This window comes from Chelonia mydas, chromosome 18 (assembly GCF_015237465.2).
Source record: "Chelonia mydas isolate rCheMyd1 chromosome 18, rCheMyd1.pri.v2, whole genome shotgun sequence".
NCBI classification, from domain to species: domain Eukaryota; kingdom Metazoa; phylum Chordata; order Testudines; family Cheloniidae; genus Chelonia; species Chelonia mydas.
In genome coordinates, this window is record NC_051258.2 from 2,874,491 (window position 1) to 2,891,908 (window position 17,418).

The 17,418-nt window shown below is 47.0% G+C and overlaps 1 protein-coding gene across 2 annotated transcripts in view; it reads right to left on the reverse strand.

The window, feature by feature from the left end:
• Positions 1-17,418, reverse strand: part of ZMYND12 (zinc finger MYND-type containing 12) — a 63,802-nt gene that overhangs the window by 20,135 nt on the left and 26,249 nt on the right. For both annotated transcript variants that reach the window (XM_037881228.2, XM_043531774.1), the window contains 3 exons: positions 16,055-16,224; positions 13,477-13,599; positions 11,944-12,064 (listed from right to left, as the gene is read on the reverse strand). In XM_037881228.2, the coding sequence (XP_037737156.1) occupies positions 11,944-12,064; positions 13,477-13,599; positions 16,055-16,224 (414 nt within the window). The remainder of the gene's footprint in view (positions 1-11,943; positions 12,065-13,476; positions 13,600-16,054; positions 16,225-17,418) is intronic.

The window sequence follows — 17,418 nt, forward strand, 5'->3', positions numbered from 1 at the left end:
GGCCCACACTTTCCTTGACTTTCTTTTTGTTGCTAACATACCTGAAGAAACCCTTCTTGTTACTCTTAACATATCTTGGTAGCTGCAACTCCAGGTGGGATTTGGCCTTCCTGATTTCACTCCTGCGTGCCCGAGCAATATTTTTATACTCATTCCTGGTCATTTGTCCAATCTTCCACTTCTTGTAAGCTTCTTTTTTGTATTTAAGATCAGCAAGGATTTCAGTGTTAAGCCAAGCCGGTCGCCTGCCATATTTACTATTCTTTCTACACATCGGGATGGTTTATCCCTGTAATCTCAATAAGCATTCTTTAAAATACAGCCAGCTCTCCTGGACTCCTTTCCCTCTCATGTTATTCTCCCAGGGGATCTTGCCCATCAGCTCCCTGAGGGAGTCTGCTTTTTTGAAGTCCAGGGTCTGTATTCTGCTGCTTTCCTTTCTTCCTTGTGTCAGGATCCTGAACTCGACCATCTCATGGTCACTGCCTCCCAGGTTCCCATCCACTTTTGCTTCCCCTACTAATTCTTCCCGGTTTGTGAGCAGCAGGTCAAGAAGAGCTCTGCCCCTAGTTGGTTCCTCCAGCCCTTGCACCAGGAAATTGTCCCCTACATTTTCCAAAAACTTCCTGGATTGCCTGTGCACCGCTGTATTGCTCTCCCAGCAGATATCAGGGTGATTGAAGTCTCCCATGAGAACCAGGGCCTGCGATCTAGTAACTTCTGTGAGTTGCCGGAAGAAAGCCTCGCGCACCTCATCCCCCTGGTCCGGTGGTCTCTAGCAGACTCCCACCACGAAATCACCCTTGTTGCTCACACTTCTAAACTTAATCCAGAGACTCTCCGTTTTTTCTGCTGTTTCATACTTGAGCTCTGAGCAGTCATACTGCTCTCTAACATACCGTGAAACTCCCCCACCTTTTCTGCCCTGCCTGTCCTTCCTGAACAGCTTATATCCATCCATGACAGTACTCCAGTCATGTGAGTTATCCCACCAAGTCTCTGTTATTCCAATCACATCATAATTCCTTGACTTTGCCAGGACTTCCAGTTCTCCCTGGTTGTTTCCCAGGCTTCGTGCATTTGTATATAGGCACTTGAGATAACCCACTGATTGCCCCTCTTTCTCAGTATGAGGCAGGAGCCCTCCCCTCTCACGCGCTCCTGCTCGTGCTTCCTCCCGGTATCCCACGTCCCCACTTACCTCAGGGATATGGTCTCCTTCCCCCAGTGAACCTAATTTAAAGCCCTCCTCACTAGGTTAGCCAGCCTGCTTGCGAAGATGCTCTTCCCTCTCTTCATTAGGTGGAGCCCATCTCTGCCTAGCACTCCTCCTTCTTGGATCACCATCCCATGGTCGAATAATCCAAAGCCTTCTCTCTAAGAAGGGGAGGGCCCTCATGGGGAGGGCCGGGGGGGATGCTCACTGGCAGGGATGCTCGCATTCCTCAGCGGGCCACGCAACTGTCCTTGACCTGTCCCGTAGGTGAGTAATTGGTCACGGAAGACGCAGACCCGCCAGTAGGCCGCGGCATCCTGCTTCCCCGTCCCTTTACCTTCCCCCATGAGGGCCCTTGTGGCCCGGAGGATTTGAAAAAAATCCCCCCATCGCTGGAGAGCAAGCTGTTCCTTGTTGCGGGAGCCAGGGACATCTGCTAAGAACTGCCGCAGCTCTCCTCGCAGCTAATGGGGTGGTGGGGTTATGGTTTACGGGTTATTCCCCGGCGGGGCCCTTGGTGCAGCCCCGTGGCCCACTAAAACGGGGAAGCAGGGTGCGGACCCACGATGGGGTGCCTGATGGGCTGGAGCTTCTAGGCCCGCCTCAAGCCCTTGGGCGATAGGGGGTGGTGGAGGGAAAATAACAGCCCCTAATGGGTCAGAGCAGGAGAATGCAAAGGCCACTCCCTGGGGGTCATCGGTTGGAAAAGGGAAGGAGACAGCTCCGGGGGCAGCGATAACATCGCAGGGGGTAGACTGGATAGGGGTAGGGGCTGGGGCATGGGCAGAGGCGGGGTTCTGGGTTTCGGGAGGCAAGCAGCTGGATGGTGGCGCCTCCCGATCAGGCTCGAGGGTTATAGGGGTGGGGAGGGAGCTCTCAGTAATACCGGGCACGGGCTCTATGGTGGATTTAGAGGCCACAGCATCAGGAGGTGGATTATCTTCTGTTAGGCCCCCGTCTGGGAAGGAAATCGATTGCTCCGCACCAACGCGGGGGCGGGGGGGTGGGGCCCCTGGCGGCTCCTGTCCCGGCCGCGTGGCACCAGCTGTCACCTGAGTAGGCTCGGTGGTCGTCAGCAGGGTGCCATCAGCGGCCGGGTCGATGGAGGAGTCCAGGGGCTCCTCGGAGGTGGGAGCAGAAGCAGCAGTTAGGGGGAGGGAGCATGGGGAAAAGAGGGGTGGAGTGAGGTCGCCCAAATCGAGGTTTGCTGGCAAAAGGTCATCCTCCCCCTGGGCAACCGGGATCAGATCTAGGGCCTCAATCTCCTCGAACATGGAGGAGAGGACACTTTCCGTCGCCCCGGGGTTCTCCCCGCTGGCACCCACCACGACGGTTGCCTCGGGGTTCACGGTGGCTTCGGGTAGTGTCAGGACAGAAGGGGCTTCCTCGCGGGTTTCGGAGGGGAGGGTCTCCCGTGGAGGGGAGACACTACCTTCCGGTGCAACCACGTCTTTCCTGGCTGACACCTGTGGATGGGACGCACTCATGGGCAAAGTGGAAGGTTTGGCATCGGTGCCCCCTTTCCTGGTCTTCCGGGGGCCTCTACCTCGGGTAGATGAGGTGGAGTTCGAGCCTTCCGCTTGCCTCACTTCCCCTGGACTAGTGCCCAGCCCTCCATGGCATCATCTGGGAGCTCGTTAGCAGGGGTCGTATCAGGGGGTAAAGGCGATGGCTCAGGGACTTGGCTGGGGGACGGTGGGGCGGCATAAGGGAGGGAGGATTCTCCCTGGGGCAGGCTCTCTCCCATGCCTGGTGGTATCTCTGCCACACCCTCCTCCATTGGCCCCGCCAGATTGTCAGCAGCAAGGGCAGGCTCTCCCGCTCATCTGGGCATTGTAGGGGAGGTGCCCCTTGGGCCTGAGCAGGAAAAGTGGTGGTCCGAAGAGGAGGGGGGGCTGGTTCGGGTATCGGGCGGCCAGGGGCATCGGCAATGACAGGGCCAATGTCTTGCCGGGTCTCGGAGATTCCAGATGCCCCTCCTTGCTGGGCTAAGGGGCAGTCCCTCCGGACATGCCCTGACGCCCGGCAGAGGTAGCACCGGGCTTCCCCCGTGGAGAAATACACCTGGTAACGGGCCCTGGTGGGGGACTAGGAAGGACCCCTCAAGCGCCTCTCTGTCACGCGCCGCCGATGGCAGTAGAAGCTGTACTTGCCGGTGGAAGGAAAAGATGTGACGGAGAGTGGGGTCCTTGCAGCCCAACGGGAGAGGGCTGATGACAGAAACAGATATCCCCCAGGGTGGAAAGGGAGGGTAACAGTGCAGCGCTGGGGAGAAAGGGAGAGACAGAGGTCAGGACCAGGTGGATGCCCAGGTCCTCTAGCGGCCCTAGAGGGACAAACACCCCCCCCCACAGCCAGGCCCCTCTCCACCGCCTCCTGGGCGGCAGCCTCCGATGCTAAGAAGAAGACGACCTTCCCATACATTTTGGAGGCCGCCACAATGGCCGAGGGCCCCACCACCCTCGCCAACGCCCGCACGTAAGTCTCCACATGGGGCGAGGCGGGCACCAGGAGGCATCGGACACTGTGCTTCCTGGTCATGGTGGGGAAGGGGCCCTAGCTGCTGTTGATGGTGGCAGAGGCAGTGGGCGGGGGAGATGACGGGGCGGCAGGCGGGGGGGCTGCCACCGCCCGGGCATACGTCCTTGGGGGTGAGGGAGGGACACCCGCAGAGCTGGTGGAGGGGGCAGCAGGGAGGGACGCCGTGGTCGGTAGCGGGGCCGCAGCAGTGGGGGTGGCCCCTGCCACAGACAGCCTGGTGGTTTTAATGGGGCCCTTCCCCTTCTTCTTGCCCTGGCCTTTCCCACCGGCTGGGGGGCTCCCCTAAAGTCTGGGGAGGCGGTGGGCAGGCAGCGGCGGAGGTCACCCCGGTGCCCTCCATTGCCAATGCCCCAGCGGGGGCGGTGGCAGGTGTTTAACAGGAGTTGGGGTCAGGTAAAAAGAGACAGGCTGTGGGATGGGCAGTTCGGGGGGGGGGGGGCACATGAACTACCGTACGCTTGTCCAGAGTGTCCTGTTTGGCTGGCTGGTGCTTCTGGCCCACACGGTGGAATCAGGGCGAGCAGCTAAGTCCAGAGCAGATGTTAAACAGCCAGCAATGACGATGGAGGGGGCAGTAATGAGAATAGTAGTGTGGGGGTTGGGAGGACACAGATGGATCGGGGGGCAGCTCCGTGCCACACCCCCTGTGTCCCTTCAAACACAGTCATGACACAGTCAAGGCCTCCCCCGATACGAGACCACAGTTCGAAAGTTACTCAGTCTTGGGCCCCCTCCACAGCGATTTGTAGATTCCCTGGGTGGTGTTCCTCCAGTAGACGGCTGTTTCTCTGTCTGTTCCGGGCTTTCTTTTTCGCATTCCAGGGATGCCGGAGCGGATGATAAAAAATTCTCTCAGCCAGAGACGGGTCCGCATACAAACAGCAAGCGGCTGGGTCTGGGGGCTGGGTCCTTCCACTCCCCTCCTCCGGGGAAGCAGGCCAGCAGGTAACCCTATCGATGCCAGCTCTGCATTGCGGGCCCAAGCATACTGCTTCACTACAGTACAAAGTGGCAATGACGTCATTTTTTTTGTCGCGCACAGCCGTTACCCGTTCTGACAGGCTGTTTATAATGCTACGTTTACTAGTTTTCGGAGGTTGACGACTGAGGGTAACTATTTTTGTTGAATTGTTTCAGATCTAAGACTCTGGCAATTGCTGCTGCATCATTTCGCTAATACTTTGTGTCAATTGTGTGTGTATGTTAATTATTTGAGTGTATATGTTTATCATGTGCGAATATGCGTGTGTAGGTAGTTGAAATTTGTCATATTGATATTGTCAATTGTTGTTATATGACAGAGTATCCGCCATTCTAATTTTATAAATTTTATTAATAACAATAATTGGATATTCTAAAGGTATAATAAAATGTAGTAGATTCTGATATGAAAGAATGAAGGCAGGAAGTATACGTGACTAAAAAGGGTGTATTTCCAATTACAATCAACATTGCTTAATTTTGAGGAAAAGTCATCTTGATCTCTTAATCAATGTTTACATCAAACAGTTGATGAAATTCAAATACTGACTCATAGTTAGTAAGTGACATGTATTCTCTATCCTTTACTTTTAATAGTGAACAAGAAAAAGAACTGATATGAACAAAATTTCATTTTTTTCGTTTTCAGTTGATGCAGCCTCATGGCAGATAGATATGTAGACTAAATAATGAAATTAATAAAATTTTCAAGCCAAACATGTATTAATTCTAATGAACAATGCCACATTATGCAGTATTCATTTTTGAAAGTTTATAAGAAGCGATGCTCTGGGGGGAGGGGGAGGGGCAGGTGCAAGGCAGAATTTTCACCTAGGGCACAAAATATCCTTACACCAGCCCTGCCCCTGCAATGTACACATCATGGTGTCAATTGGGCAGGTTCATGGTGTGGAACACTGATTTTGGGCCCAGGAAACAAGCACAAAGTGGTGGGACTGCATAGTGTTGCATATCGGGGATGATTCCCAGTGGCTGCGAAACTTTCGCATGTGTAAGGGCACTTTCATGAAACTTTGTGACTTGCTTTCCCCTGCTCTGAAGTGCAAGAATACCAAGATGAGAGCAGCCCGCACAGTTGAGAAGCGAGTGGCGATAGCCCTGTGGAAGCTTGCAACGCCTGACAGCTACCAGTCAGTCAGAATCAATTTGGAGTGGGCAAATCTACTGTGGGGGCTGCTGTGATGCAAGTAGCCAACGTTATCACTGAGCTGCTGATATCAAGGGTAGTGACCCTGGGAAATGTGCAGATCATAGTGGATGGCTTTGCTGCAAGGGGATTCCCTAACTGTGGTGGGGCCATAGACAGAACCCATATCCCTATCTTGGCACCGGAGCACCAAGGCAGCGAGTACATAAACCGCAAGGGGTACTTTTCAATAGTGCTGCAAGCACTGGTGGATCACAAGGGACGTTTCACCAACATCAACGTGGGATGGCCGGAAAAGGTACATGACGCTCGCATCTTCAGGAACTCTGGTCTGTTTCAAAAGCTGCAGCAAGGGACTTACTTTCCAGACCAGAAAATTACTGTTGGGGATGTTGAAATGCCTATAGTTATCCTTGGGGACCCAGCCTACCCCTTAATGCCATGGCTCATGAAGCCATACACAGGCACCCTGGACAGTAGTCAGGAGCTGTTCAACTATAGGCTGAGCAAGTGCAGAATGGTGGTAGAATGTGCATTTGGGCGTTTAAAAGCGCGCAGGCGCAGTTTACTGACTCAGTTAGACCTCAGCGAAACCAATATTCCCATTGTTATTACTGCTTGCTGTGAGCTCCACAATATCTGTGAGAGCAAGGGGGAGACATTTATGACAGGGTGGGAGGTTGAGGCAAATCGCCTGGCCGCTGATTACATGCAGCCAGAAACCAGGGCAGTTAGAAGAGTACAGGAGGGCGCGGTGCACATCAGAGAAGCTTTGAAAACCAGCTTCAGGAATGGCTACGCTACGGTGTGAAAGTTCTGTTTGTTTCTGCTTAATGGAACCCCCACTGGTTTCACTCTACTTTCCTGTAAGCTAAGCACTCTCCCCTCCCCCCTTTGATCACCGCTTGCAGAGAAATAAAGTCACTTATTTCACATTCATGCATTCTTTATTTATTCATCACACAAATAGGGGGATAACTGCCAAGGTAGCCCGGGTGGGGTGATGGAGGAGGGAAGGACAAGCCCACACAGCATTTTAAAACTTTAAAACTTATTGAATGCCAGCCTTCTGTTGCTTGGGCAATCCTCTGAGTGGCCGGAGGCCCCTCCATCGCGTTCTTGGGTGTCTGTGTGAGGAGGCTATGGAACTTGGGGAGGGGGGCGGTTGGTTACACAGGGGCTGTAGCAGTGGTCTGTTCTCTTGCTGCTTTTCCTGCAGCTGAACCATATGCTGGAGCATATGAGTTTGATCCTCCAGCAGCCTGAGCATTGACTCCTGCATTCTTTCAGCAAGCTGACGCCACCTGCCATCTTCAGCCCGCCACCTCTCCTCACGGTCATATTGTGTTTTCCTGCACTCTGAGATTGTCTGCCTCCACGTATTTTGCTGGGCTCTGTCAGTGTGGGAGGACAGCATGAAGTCAGAGAACATTTCATCACGAGTGCATTTTTTTCGCCTTCTAATCTTTGCTAGCCTCTGGGAAGGAGAAACATATCCAGCTGGTGGAGGGGGAAAAAAGGGAGAGTGGTAGTTAAAAAGACACGTTTTATAGAACAATGGGTACACTCTTTCACGGTAAACCTTGCTGTTAACATTAGATAGCACATGTGCTTTCATTACAAGGTCACATTTTGCCTCTTATTGAGGTGTGAGAGATCACTCATGCAGGGCCAGGCAGCAGAATTCGGCTTGCAGGCAGCCATGGTAAGACACAGTGTCTTGGCTTCTTTAACCTTCACAACATGTGGGAATGGCTTCAAACAGCAGCACCCTCATTTCCCACACGAAGCAGCCATTGGGTTGCCCATTAAAAATGGGTTTGCAATTTAAGAGGAGGGGCTGCGGTTTCCGGGTTCACGTGCAGCAGAAAGCCAAATAACCCCCCCACCCACACACACCCAATTCTCTGGGATGATGGCTTCACCCCTCCCCCCACCGCATGGCTAACAGCAGGGAAGATTTCTGTGCAGCCACAGGTAAACAGCCCAACAGGAACGGGCACCTCTGAATGTCCACTTACTAAAACCACCCTATTTCAACCAGGTGACCATGAATGATATCACTCTCCTGAGGGTAACACAGAGAGATAAAGAACGGCTGTTGTTTGAATGCCAGCAAACACCAGGACCATATGCTGCAATGCTTTGTTCCACAATGATTCCCGACTATGTGCTATTGGCCTGGCATGGTAAAGTGTCCTACCATGGAGGATGGAATAAGGCTGCCCTCCTCAGAAACTTTTTGCAAAGGCTTTGGGAGTACATCCAGGAGAGCTTTATGGAGATGTCCCTAGAGGATTTCCGCTCCATCCCCAGACACATTAACAGACTTTTCCAGTAGCTATACTGGCCGCAAATGCCAGGGCAAATTAATCATTAAACAAGCTTGCTTTTAAACTATGTATAATATTTACAAAGGTACACTCACCAGAGGTCCCTTCTCCACCTTCAGGGTCCGGGAGCCCGCCTTGGGTGGGTTTGCGGGGTACTGGCTCCAGGTCCAGGGTGAGAAACAGATCCTGGCTGTTGAGGAAACTGGTTTCTCCGCTTCCTTGCTGTGAGCTATCTACAGCCTCCTCCTCATCATCATCTTCCTCGCCCCCAAAACCCGCTTCCATGTTGCCTGCCACTCCTTGAATGGAGTCAAAGCACAGGGTTGGGGTAGTGGTGGCTGCACCCCCTAGAATGGCATGCAGCTCATCATAGAAGCGGCATGTCTGGGGCTCTGAATCGGAGCGGCCGTTTGCCTCTCTGTTTTTTTGGTAGGCTTGTCTGAGCAGCTTAATTTTAATGCCGCACTGCTACGGGTCCCTGTTATAGCCTCTGTCCTTCATGCCACTGGGGATTTTTTCAAATATTTTGGCATTTCATCTTTTCGAATGGAGTTCTGATAGCACGGATTCGTCTCCCCATACAGCGACCAGATCCTGTACCTCCTGTTTGGTCCATGCTGGAGCTCTTCGGCGATTCTGGGACTGCATGGTCTCCTGTGATGATGACCGCTGCATGGTGACCTGTGCAGGTGAGCTCGCCACGCTGGCCAAACAGGAAATGAAATTCAAAAGTTCGTGGGCCTTTTCCTGTCTACCTGGCCAGTGCATCTGAGTTGAAAGCGCTGTCCAGAGCGGTCACAACTGAGCACTCTGGGATAGCTCCCAGAGGCCAATACCGTCAAATTGCGTCCACAGTACCCCAAATTCGACCTGGCAAGGTCCATTTCAGCGTTAATCCCCTCATCAGGGGTGGAGTAAAGAAATCGAATTTACGAGCCCTTTAAGTCGAAAAAAAGGGTTTCATCATGTGGACGGGTGCAGGGTTAAATCGAGATAACGCTGCTAAATTCGACCTAAACTCGTAGTGTAGACCAGGCCTAAGTGTTCTAGATGAGACCTATATGTCAGACTACGGTCCAGTTTGACTCCTAAATAAGTGACAACTGGCTGAAAGGAAGTTGAAAATCCTCAGCACAGACTGTAAGGGGTTGATTGGCCAGACAACCGTTCAAAAGGAAAGTTGCAGCCACCATATTAGACTCACTTAAAGTCTCCACTAACAATGGTAAATGGCCAGTGCATTTATTTCTTGGCTGAGTGACCCTTCGATACCATGTAGATGCCACATCAGCAAGACAGATGTCATCCGCGTATACATACTTATTGGTCTTAGCTGTTGATAAGTCATAAGTATGTATGTTGAAAAGGAAACAAGGTAGAATGGAACCTTGTGGGAGTCTGTTACAGAGATGCCTAAGCCAACTGACTGTTTCCAGTTTGCAAGGTGAAGCTCTGATTCGTTATCATTTCCATGATGAACCGCACCAAGGGCTTACAGAGAACAGTCTGCAACAACCTTACAGCCCCACATGCCGGACATTGTCACATGCAGCTGACAGGTCAACCATAAAGGCACCAACTTTCTTGAAATCATCTTCGATGTCTAGTGTTAGGCGAATGACTTGATCTTGGGTACATCATCCTGATCTGAAACCAGCCTGAACAAAGGGTAATTGTGGTTTGATAACCTTGCTGATGTGCATCAGAATCACATATACATTTATAAGCATGTACCTGACACAGAGGAGAGAGATGGGTCAATAGCTCTAGGGATCTTCCAGTGGTTTTCCTCATTTCAGAGTGGCTACGACCTTTGCTCTGGGCCAGATTTTTGGAATGCAGTTGTCTTGGAAAACATCAGTTGAGGAACTAAAGCAGCAGGCTTTTTTCTTTCAGTCCTTGGTGAAGTAGGAACTTGATATGGATATAAATTATAATCCAGGCCTGGAGCCTTTCCTGTTTTCATAAGCTAAATGACCTGGCTCTTTGTGTGAAAAAGGAGCCATCAGGTTTGAATCCACACTAGGAGCCTGTCATCTCTCTGTAACCTCAGTTCTGAGCACATAGCTAAAAGATTTATTCAAATTCTGTGCGTGGTCATTAGCTACTAGCTGGAATACAACAGCATTTGCAGTGACTGAAAACTCCTTTTTGCTGTGACTGGAATCTCCAAAAGGTCTTTTTATGGTCCATCTTTGTGCCTGTCTCTCTCCGTCGATTGTGCCTAGTTTGATCCAGCAGTTAAATGAGAAAATTTGGTAGGAGTCATTTATATTGGCTGGACATTACAAGTCCAATTCAGCCAGCTCACTAATAGATGCCTCTAGTTCTGCTTGAAAGGCCTCCTACCAGGCATTCAGAAAATACCACTCAGCCTTCTGTAGGCTGTTTGTTACTGACCTCCACAGGCCTGGGGTGATCAAGGATGGCCAAGGCTAAGACTTTGGAAAAGCTTCAAGCATCTTCCACTCTACGACCACTAGCGGCAGTTGCGTGGAAGATGAAAAGATGATGCTGGGTGAAGAGACTGTTGCCCATCTGCTAAGTGAAATATGGAGGTTTGGTTTGGGTTTTAGAGAAGTTGTAGGTCAGTGACTGAGGCACACTCCATTAGACTCTCTCTCTCTCTCTGTTGTTGCCAGGATATCCCATTGACATGGCAAGAACTGAAGCTGGCACAATAGATGGTTGTGGTGGAACACTGGTGGTGGAGTGCATCTCCTGAAGCAAGATGACATGTGCCTTCAAGGTCTGTAAAATGCAGCACCTTGAGAAGTGACCCTGGAACAGGGTTTGCGGTGCTGGCCTTGAAAGGGGCCCCGTCGGAGGATGGCTCTTTAGGGCTGATTGTCACTTAAAATGCAAACCTGTGTTCTGCATTTTGTCTGCTTTTGTTTCACTTTTGCTATCCACAGCAGATACCATGAGAAGTCAATAGACATGTTTCAGCTTCTGAAGAAGGTTGCACTATAGTAGTGATTTATACGACTGCACATCATTGTACTGTCTGTCCTGACACAGCAAGTCTTACATTACTGTGATTATTGAAGCTGGCAACATGCAGCAACTTCTTAGTGTGAGATTTTTGCAATAGTTTATGTTTATAGTTTATAATAGTTTTATAAATGGAAATAATGTCACACAAATGTACACTGAAACATCATCCTGTCCTCTCTGAGAACAGTCACAGAATCATAGCCATTGTAGATGGAAAAGACAAGACAGAGCATCTACTCTGTCTTGTCTCCCATCAGTGCAGGACTGTTCCATATAAAGCAGTACATTTGCTAGCACTTCACTTATATGATGGGGCTTCCACAACCCCTGGTCTGAGACTATTATACAGATTAATATGTCCCACTTCCAGAACATGGGGTTCTACTGGTTAAAGAGATAAGGGGCCATACACATATCTCAACAGGCTGAAACTTCACTTTAGTGGGTTTCAACTTAAATAAGAAAAATGTAAATAACTGAAAATGTTTCAATGGAAACTAATTTCTGAAAGATAGTGACATCAAAATCTCAATTCTTAAAGCTAATGGCTCAAAAAGACCCCACAGGATTTGGTCTATAGAAATGTCAGACTCCCAAGACTCATACAAAAATAAACAGTGGAAAGGACTAGAGAACATTCTATGGCTCCTTCCCTTCTAACTCTTCTGTGTTCTATGAATAATAATAATACTGAAAATTGGATTTACTCAGAGGTTCTTCACTGATTTCCACTTCTTCAGACAATATATTAATTTCTGCTGGAGAAGTGAGAGTTTGTGATTGGACTTGAATCAGTCGACTGAAATGGGCATGCCAGATATCGGTTACCTATTGAGAAGGAAAAAGAATTAACATACAAAATTATTACACAATATTTAAAAAGGGCATGTGTTTTGCCCTTTCCTTTTGCTCATTTTCCAGAACATTGCACAGTACAGTCTTAAATGATTCAGGTGACTGGGCCACCACCATCTTCCTTTTGTGATTATTCCATGTTCTACCAGCTCTCATCATTACGAATTTTTTTCAAAGGTTCAGCTGAAACTTTGTTCCTTTCTATTACTCCTAAGTCCATCTTCCCTGGCCAAGGTGCTCATGAGACCCATCTTCCCTAGCTGTGGGACTGTTTAACCACAATGCAAATGTATTAGTAGCAAAATTGATTTTTATAGCAGGGTTTGGCTGAGCTATATAGACAGGTGGGGAACAAACAGTGTTAACTCCATGTTTAAAATAATGTTTGTGGCTAGGTGATCTCAAGAATATATTTTAAATACAGGATTAACATGATTTGGCCCCATAAAAAGGTAAAATTGTTAGCAATTTGCTTTGCTTTGACTGTTTGAACCACATTTAAAGCCATTTTTAAAGACAGTTCTAAAGCCAGTGAAGACTGGAGCAATCTAAATGATTCTTGTCCTTGATGTCTATGGTAAAGCTGTGAAAAAATTCACTAAGAAGCCTTCACCATCTCATAATCAGCTAGAGTTTGGGGCTTGTTAGCGCTACATCTGCACTCCTGGAAGGAAGCAAGCTTGCAGGATCCAGTCCTAGGGAACAGGCAGCATCTATTACCCAGCAAGTTACCAGTACAACCCTCAATGTTGCTCTAAAGCTTGGGCTATAAAATGTCTTCATTGAGTTTTGTTTTTACTGTTTAATAAAGTAGGTTACTGTACTGAACAATATATGGGATATGATTCTGGGATCACAATTGCATAGATTCTCAATGCAAGATATACTGACTCAACATATTAAACTGTACATTTTAAAATGTATTTAAATTATTATAAAAGTGAATAATAACCTTTCTCCGTAAGAAAAATGACTCCAAATTCAAATATAAATTTTTAAGAGGTCTATGTTTACATGTTTTTTAAAATCTGATTTTTTTAAATTTATCTTTCTCTATCCTAGTTGTAACTCAGAGAAATATTTGAATAAGTAGTAGCTTACTTTCATGCTAATAATAATGTTTTATTTTAAGCCCCGTCCCAGCAGAGCACTGAAGCACGTACATAACTTTAGCACGTGAGCAGTCCCATTAGCTGCAATGGGACAATTTACAAAAGCAAAGTTAAACACACATTAAAAGTGTGTGCAGGATCGGGTGCTGAAGTGGCACTTTCACACTTGGCCCAGGGTCATTATAACACTAAGGGGAGTCAGTAACACACAAACATTGAGAATAACCTCAAGAAAACTTGTAAATATCAGAAAAATTTACTGGTGCTACTAACCTCAGTGTATAGTGAGTCTGCAATGTCCATTTTGTTCTGACGAAAGAACACATTAGCCATGTGAAAATAACCTCCAGATGTACTAATGTCATGAGTTCCAAATGCACAACTGGCAAAATAAATCTGAAATATATATATAAAAATGTAATTATATAAACTTAATATTCACATCAAAATACGTTTGGGGATAAGTTTATTAACTTGAAGATTAGCAATATTTTATTTATTTCTTCTATTTTCCACCTAATATTAGATGCAAAATTAATTATATTTAAATCCAAGTTTAAAATGTTGCACCAAAACCATGCAGATTCTCCCTTTTTCCACAAAGGACTGAAAACCTCCCTCACGTCCCTAGCTAGGAATACTCCTGGTCCAGAGGCACAGAGATGGCAAATTTCAGAGTAGCAGCCGTGTTAGTCTGTATTCGCAAAAAGAAAAGGAGTACTCGTGGCACCTTAGAGACTAAATTTATTTGAGCATAAGCTTTCATGAGCTACAGTGAAGTGAAGTGAAGGTGTGAAGATACTTAACATGGGGACCGAGCCATTACACGAATTGAATCTATTTCCCCATGTTAAGTATCCTCACACCTTCGTGTCAACTGTCTGAAATGGGCCATCTTGATTATCACTTCAAAAGTTTTTTTCCCCCTGCTGATAACAGCTTTTCTTAATTAATTAGCCTCTTACAGTTGGTATGGGTACTTCCACCTTTTCATGTTCTCTGTATGTATAAATATCTTCTTACTATATGTTCCATTCTATGCATCCAATGAAGTGGGCTGTAGCCCATGAAAGCTTATGCTCAAATAAATTTGTTAATCTCTAAGGTAACACAAGTACTGCTGTTCTTTTTGCTGATACAGACTAACACGGCTGCTACTCTGAAACCTGGTAAATCTGAGTCAATATCCCTGAAATTAATAAGAACAAAACTATTGGATGGAGAGAAAGAAAGATTACTTAGTAACTATAGTAGTTAGAGGGCTTTCCCTTCACCCTCTCCCCTGGTTCTTGTCACGCAGACAGAAAGCAAAAGACCAGAAGTCCGAAGTGCAGGCAATACTATGTTTATTGGGGTTAGTTTCCAGCAAGCATGTATACCATAACTTTGACGCTGCAGAGCCTTGTTTCCCAGTGTCCCGTCTCCCTCCTCCTCAGTAGGCATATTTATACCTGAAATGCACGCCCACAGTGCCACCCCTTATAACTTACGGTCATGTTCTGTTTTGGGTGGCTGTGAGTCTGGGGTCTCCATCCCACCCCTTTTGTACCCCAAGGGAGGGGTAAGGAGTGAGGTATGCTACCAGTCACGGGCAGGCATTTCTTTGACCTTTTAGTGTTTTATCTTCCCCTCAATCTTCCCTCACCCCTCCCAACTGGTTGCTTGACCTTGCCTTGAGATAGGAGTGGAGGCAGTCTTCAAGTGTGTGCTCATATATTATACTCTCACCATGCCCAACAACACTTTAACTGCTCTTATTTGTTCCCATTATACTAACAAACCCTCTGGCTTGGGCAAAAGGAACACATACAGTGTCTTTGTCCTTTGTTCACACATATTAGTAAGAATGTATATGTATCATAAAACCAAACAGGCAAGCAAAACCCAAAATACTATCTCAGGCAAAAATACAGACCTGAATCCTATATTGGCACTAGCACTCCTAACAATAGTCACTCAACTGGACTGACACCACTGATCCACACCCATGGGAGTACCTAAGTGATAACCCATGCAAAGCAATGGCCATTAGGGCTGTGTGCATTCTCCCTTGCAACACTGAAAGTTTGGACCAGAGACTATGGACTTAATACATCTTCCATTAAGGCCTATTGAGAGTATTTAGAAGGAACTATATAAGAGCAGCAGCCCTGACCTTGTTCCAGTTACTTTCTACTCAATCAGAATCCCCTCTGTATACTCTGAAGGAACAAGGCAGGTGGGTGGGGGCAGATCTGTACTGACAATTTACTCAAGGAAATACAATTATTAGGAAAGTAATCTTTCTCCTAGTACTGACGGCAAAGCCCACTCTTGAGAGATTAAATAGCAGCAACATCTCCTAAGGAGGTGCATCTGAGAACAAAGTTTGCACGACTACTCTCCCAAATGATCATATGGCAAAAAAATTCTGGAGAAAATATTATAGAAGCAGTTGTTTAAATAATGGAATAAATAGTGTAACTGTTGTCTAACAAAAATGATCAAGAAATAAGATAGCTGTAAGTATAAAATGGACTATTTGTTTAATGATAGGCAACTACACAAGGTTGAATGTATACCTCAACTGAATAGAAAGGCTGATGAATATTATTTAATAATACTATAAAGAACACAGGAAATACACAATTCACAGAAATAAGAATAATTACTAGAACACAATTTTGGATAAGTACTTATGTGTTGTCTGTTGTATCTATCTAGCACAGGTTTTTCAAAGGTGATTCTTAGCATGGTATCTAAAATCTGTACTAGAATCTAAGTGTCTGTTGGGCTTTCCTAACAATTGCTACATGGATTGTGTACAATTATAAGGAATTTTTCTTCTACTTCTGTATTTTATTCTACGTACATCAGCAGCCAGGTGGTATAAAGACTCTTCAAAATTTCCTTTAGCAGCATAGAGGAGACCCAGGTTACGATGCAATTTAGACTGAATGCCATTACTGCAGTCAGAAGTTTTGAGGACAATCCATTGAGCTTGTGAGAGGTATTCCTCTGCCTGGGTAAGATGGCCAAGACCTGAAATTATATTTCAAGAAAAAAGAGGGCAAATGTCAGCAAATTTTTAGAAGCTTAGAGAATATAGCTCTTTGTTTCAGAGTAGCAACCGTGTTAGTCTGTATTCTCAAAAAGAAAAGGAGTACTTGTGGCACCTTAGAGACTAACAAATTTATTTGACCATAAGCTTTTGTGAGCTACAGCTCACTTCATCGGATGAAGCTCACGAAAGCTTACGCTCAAATAAATTTGTTAGTCTCTAAGGTGCCACAAGTACTCCTTTTCTTATAGCTCTTTGTGCCAATCAAACAGCTGGACTAGGATGCCGCGACCGCAGCACTTTAACGTTGCTAGTGAAGACATGCCCATAGGCATGAATGTCACCTGTCTGAGTCTGAATGGGTCATTAAAAAGAACTGTCCGAGGCCAACCCCATATCAATGGAGTATGGAAAAGACAATCACCAGGATATTGACACCTACCAATCAGTGACAGAAAGGGAGATGGATTTCCCTACCTCTCAGCAGTGAAGCAAAGCAAAGACCCCAGCTCAAAAACAAAGGACTGGAAAGTGTGAGGTAGGAGATAAGAGCTGGCTGCTGCAAGGAGTTGGGGGGCTATCACCTGAGAACTGACCAAGGAGGTCAGACAGAGAGAGCGAGAAAGCCTGAATATGGAGTTTGCTACAACCTAGCTGGGCTCTCTGGGCTAAATAGAATGTACTTGAACTATGTTTTAACCAGTTTCAGAGTAGTAGCCGTGTTAGTCTGTATTCGCAAAAAGAAAAGGAGTACTTGTGGCACCTTAGAGACTAACAAATTTATTTGAGCATAAGCTTTCGTGAGCTACAGCTCACTCACGAAAGCTTATGCTCAAATAAATTTGTTAGTCTCTAAGGTGCCACAAGTACTCCTTTTCTTTTTATGTTTTAACCTTCATTCATCTGTGCTAACCTGGGGACTTCCTATGCTGTGTTCCAGCTGATAAATAAACCCAACTGTTTTGACAACACTGTTTGAGTATCACTGCAAATGCTGAGGTGCATTAATCCCTGATGAGCATACAAGTCTCTATCAGGAGTCTACCTCAGTTGGACTCGCTGAACAGAGCTCACGGTGTGAAGCAAGAGTGCTGAAGTCTCGGAGTTTCAGTATTAGGAGACAGTGAGGCCACATGGTCTACCCTGAAGGAAGAGTGAGACTGAAAGGGTTCCTC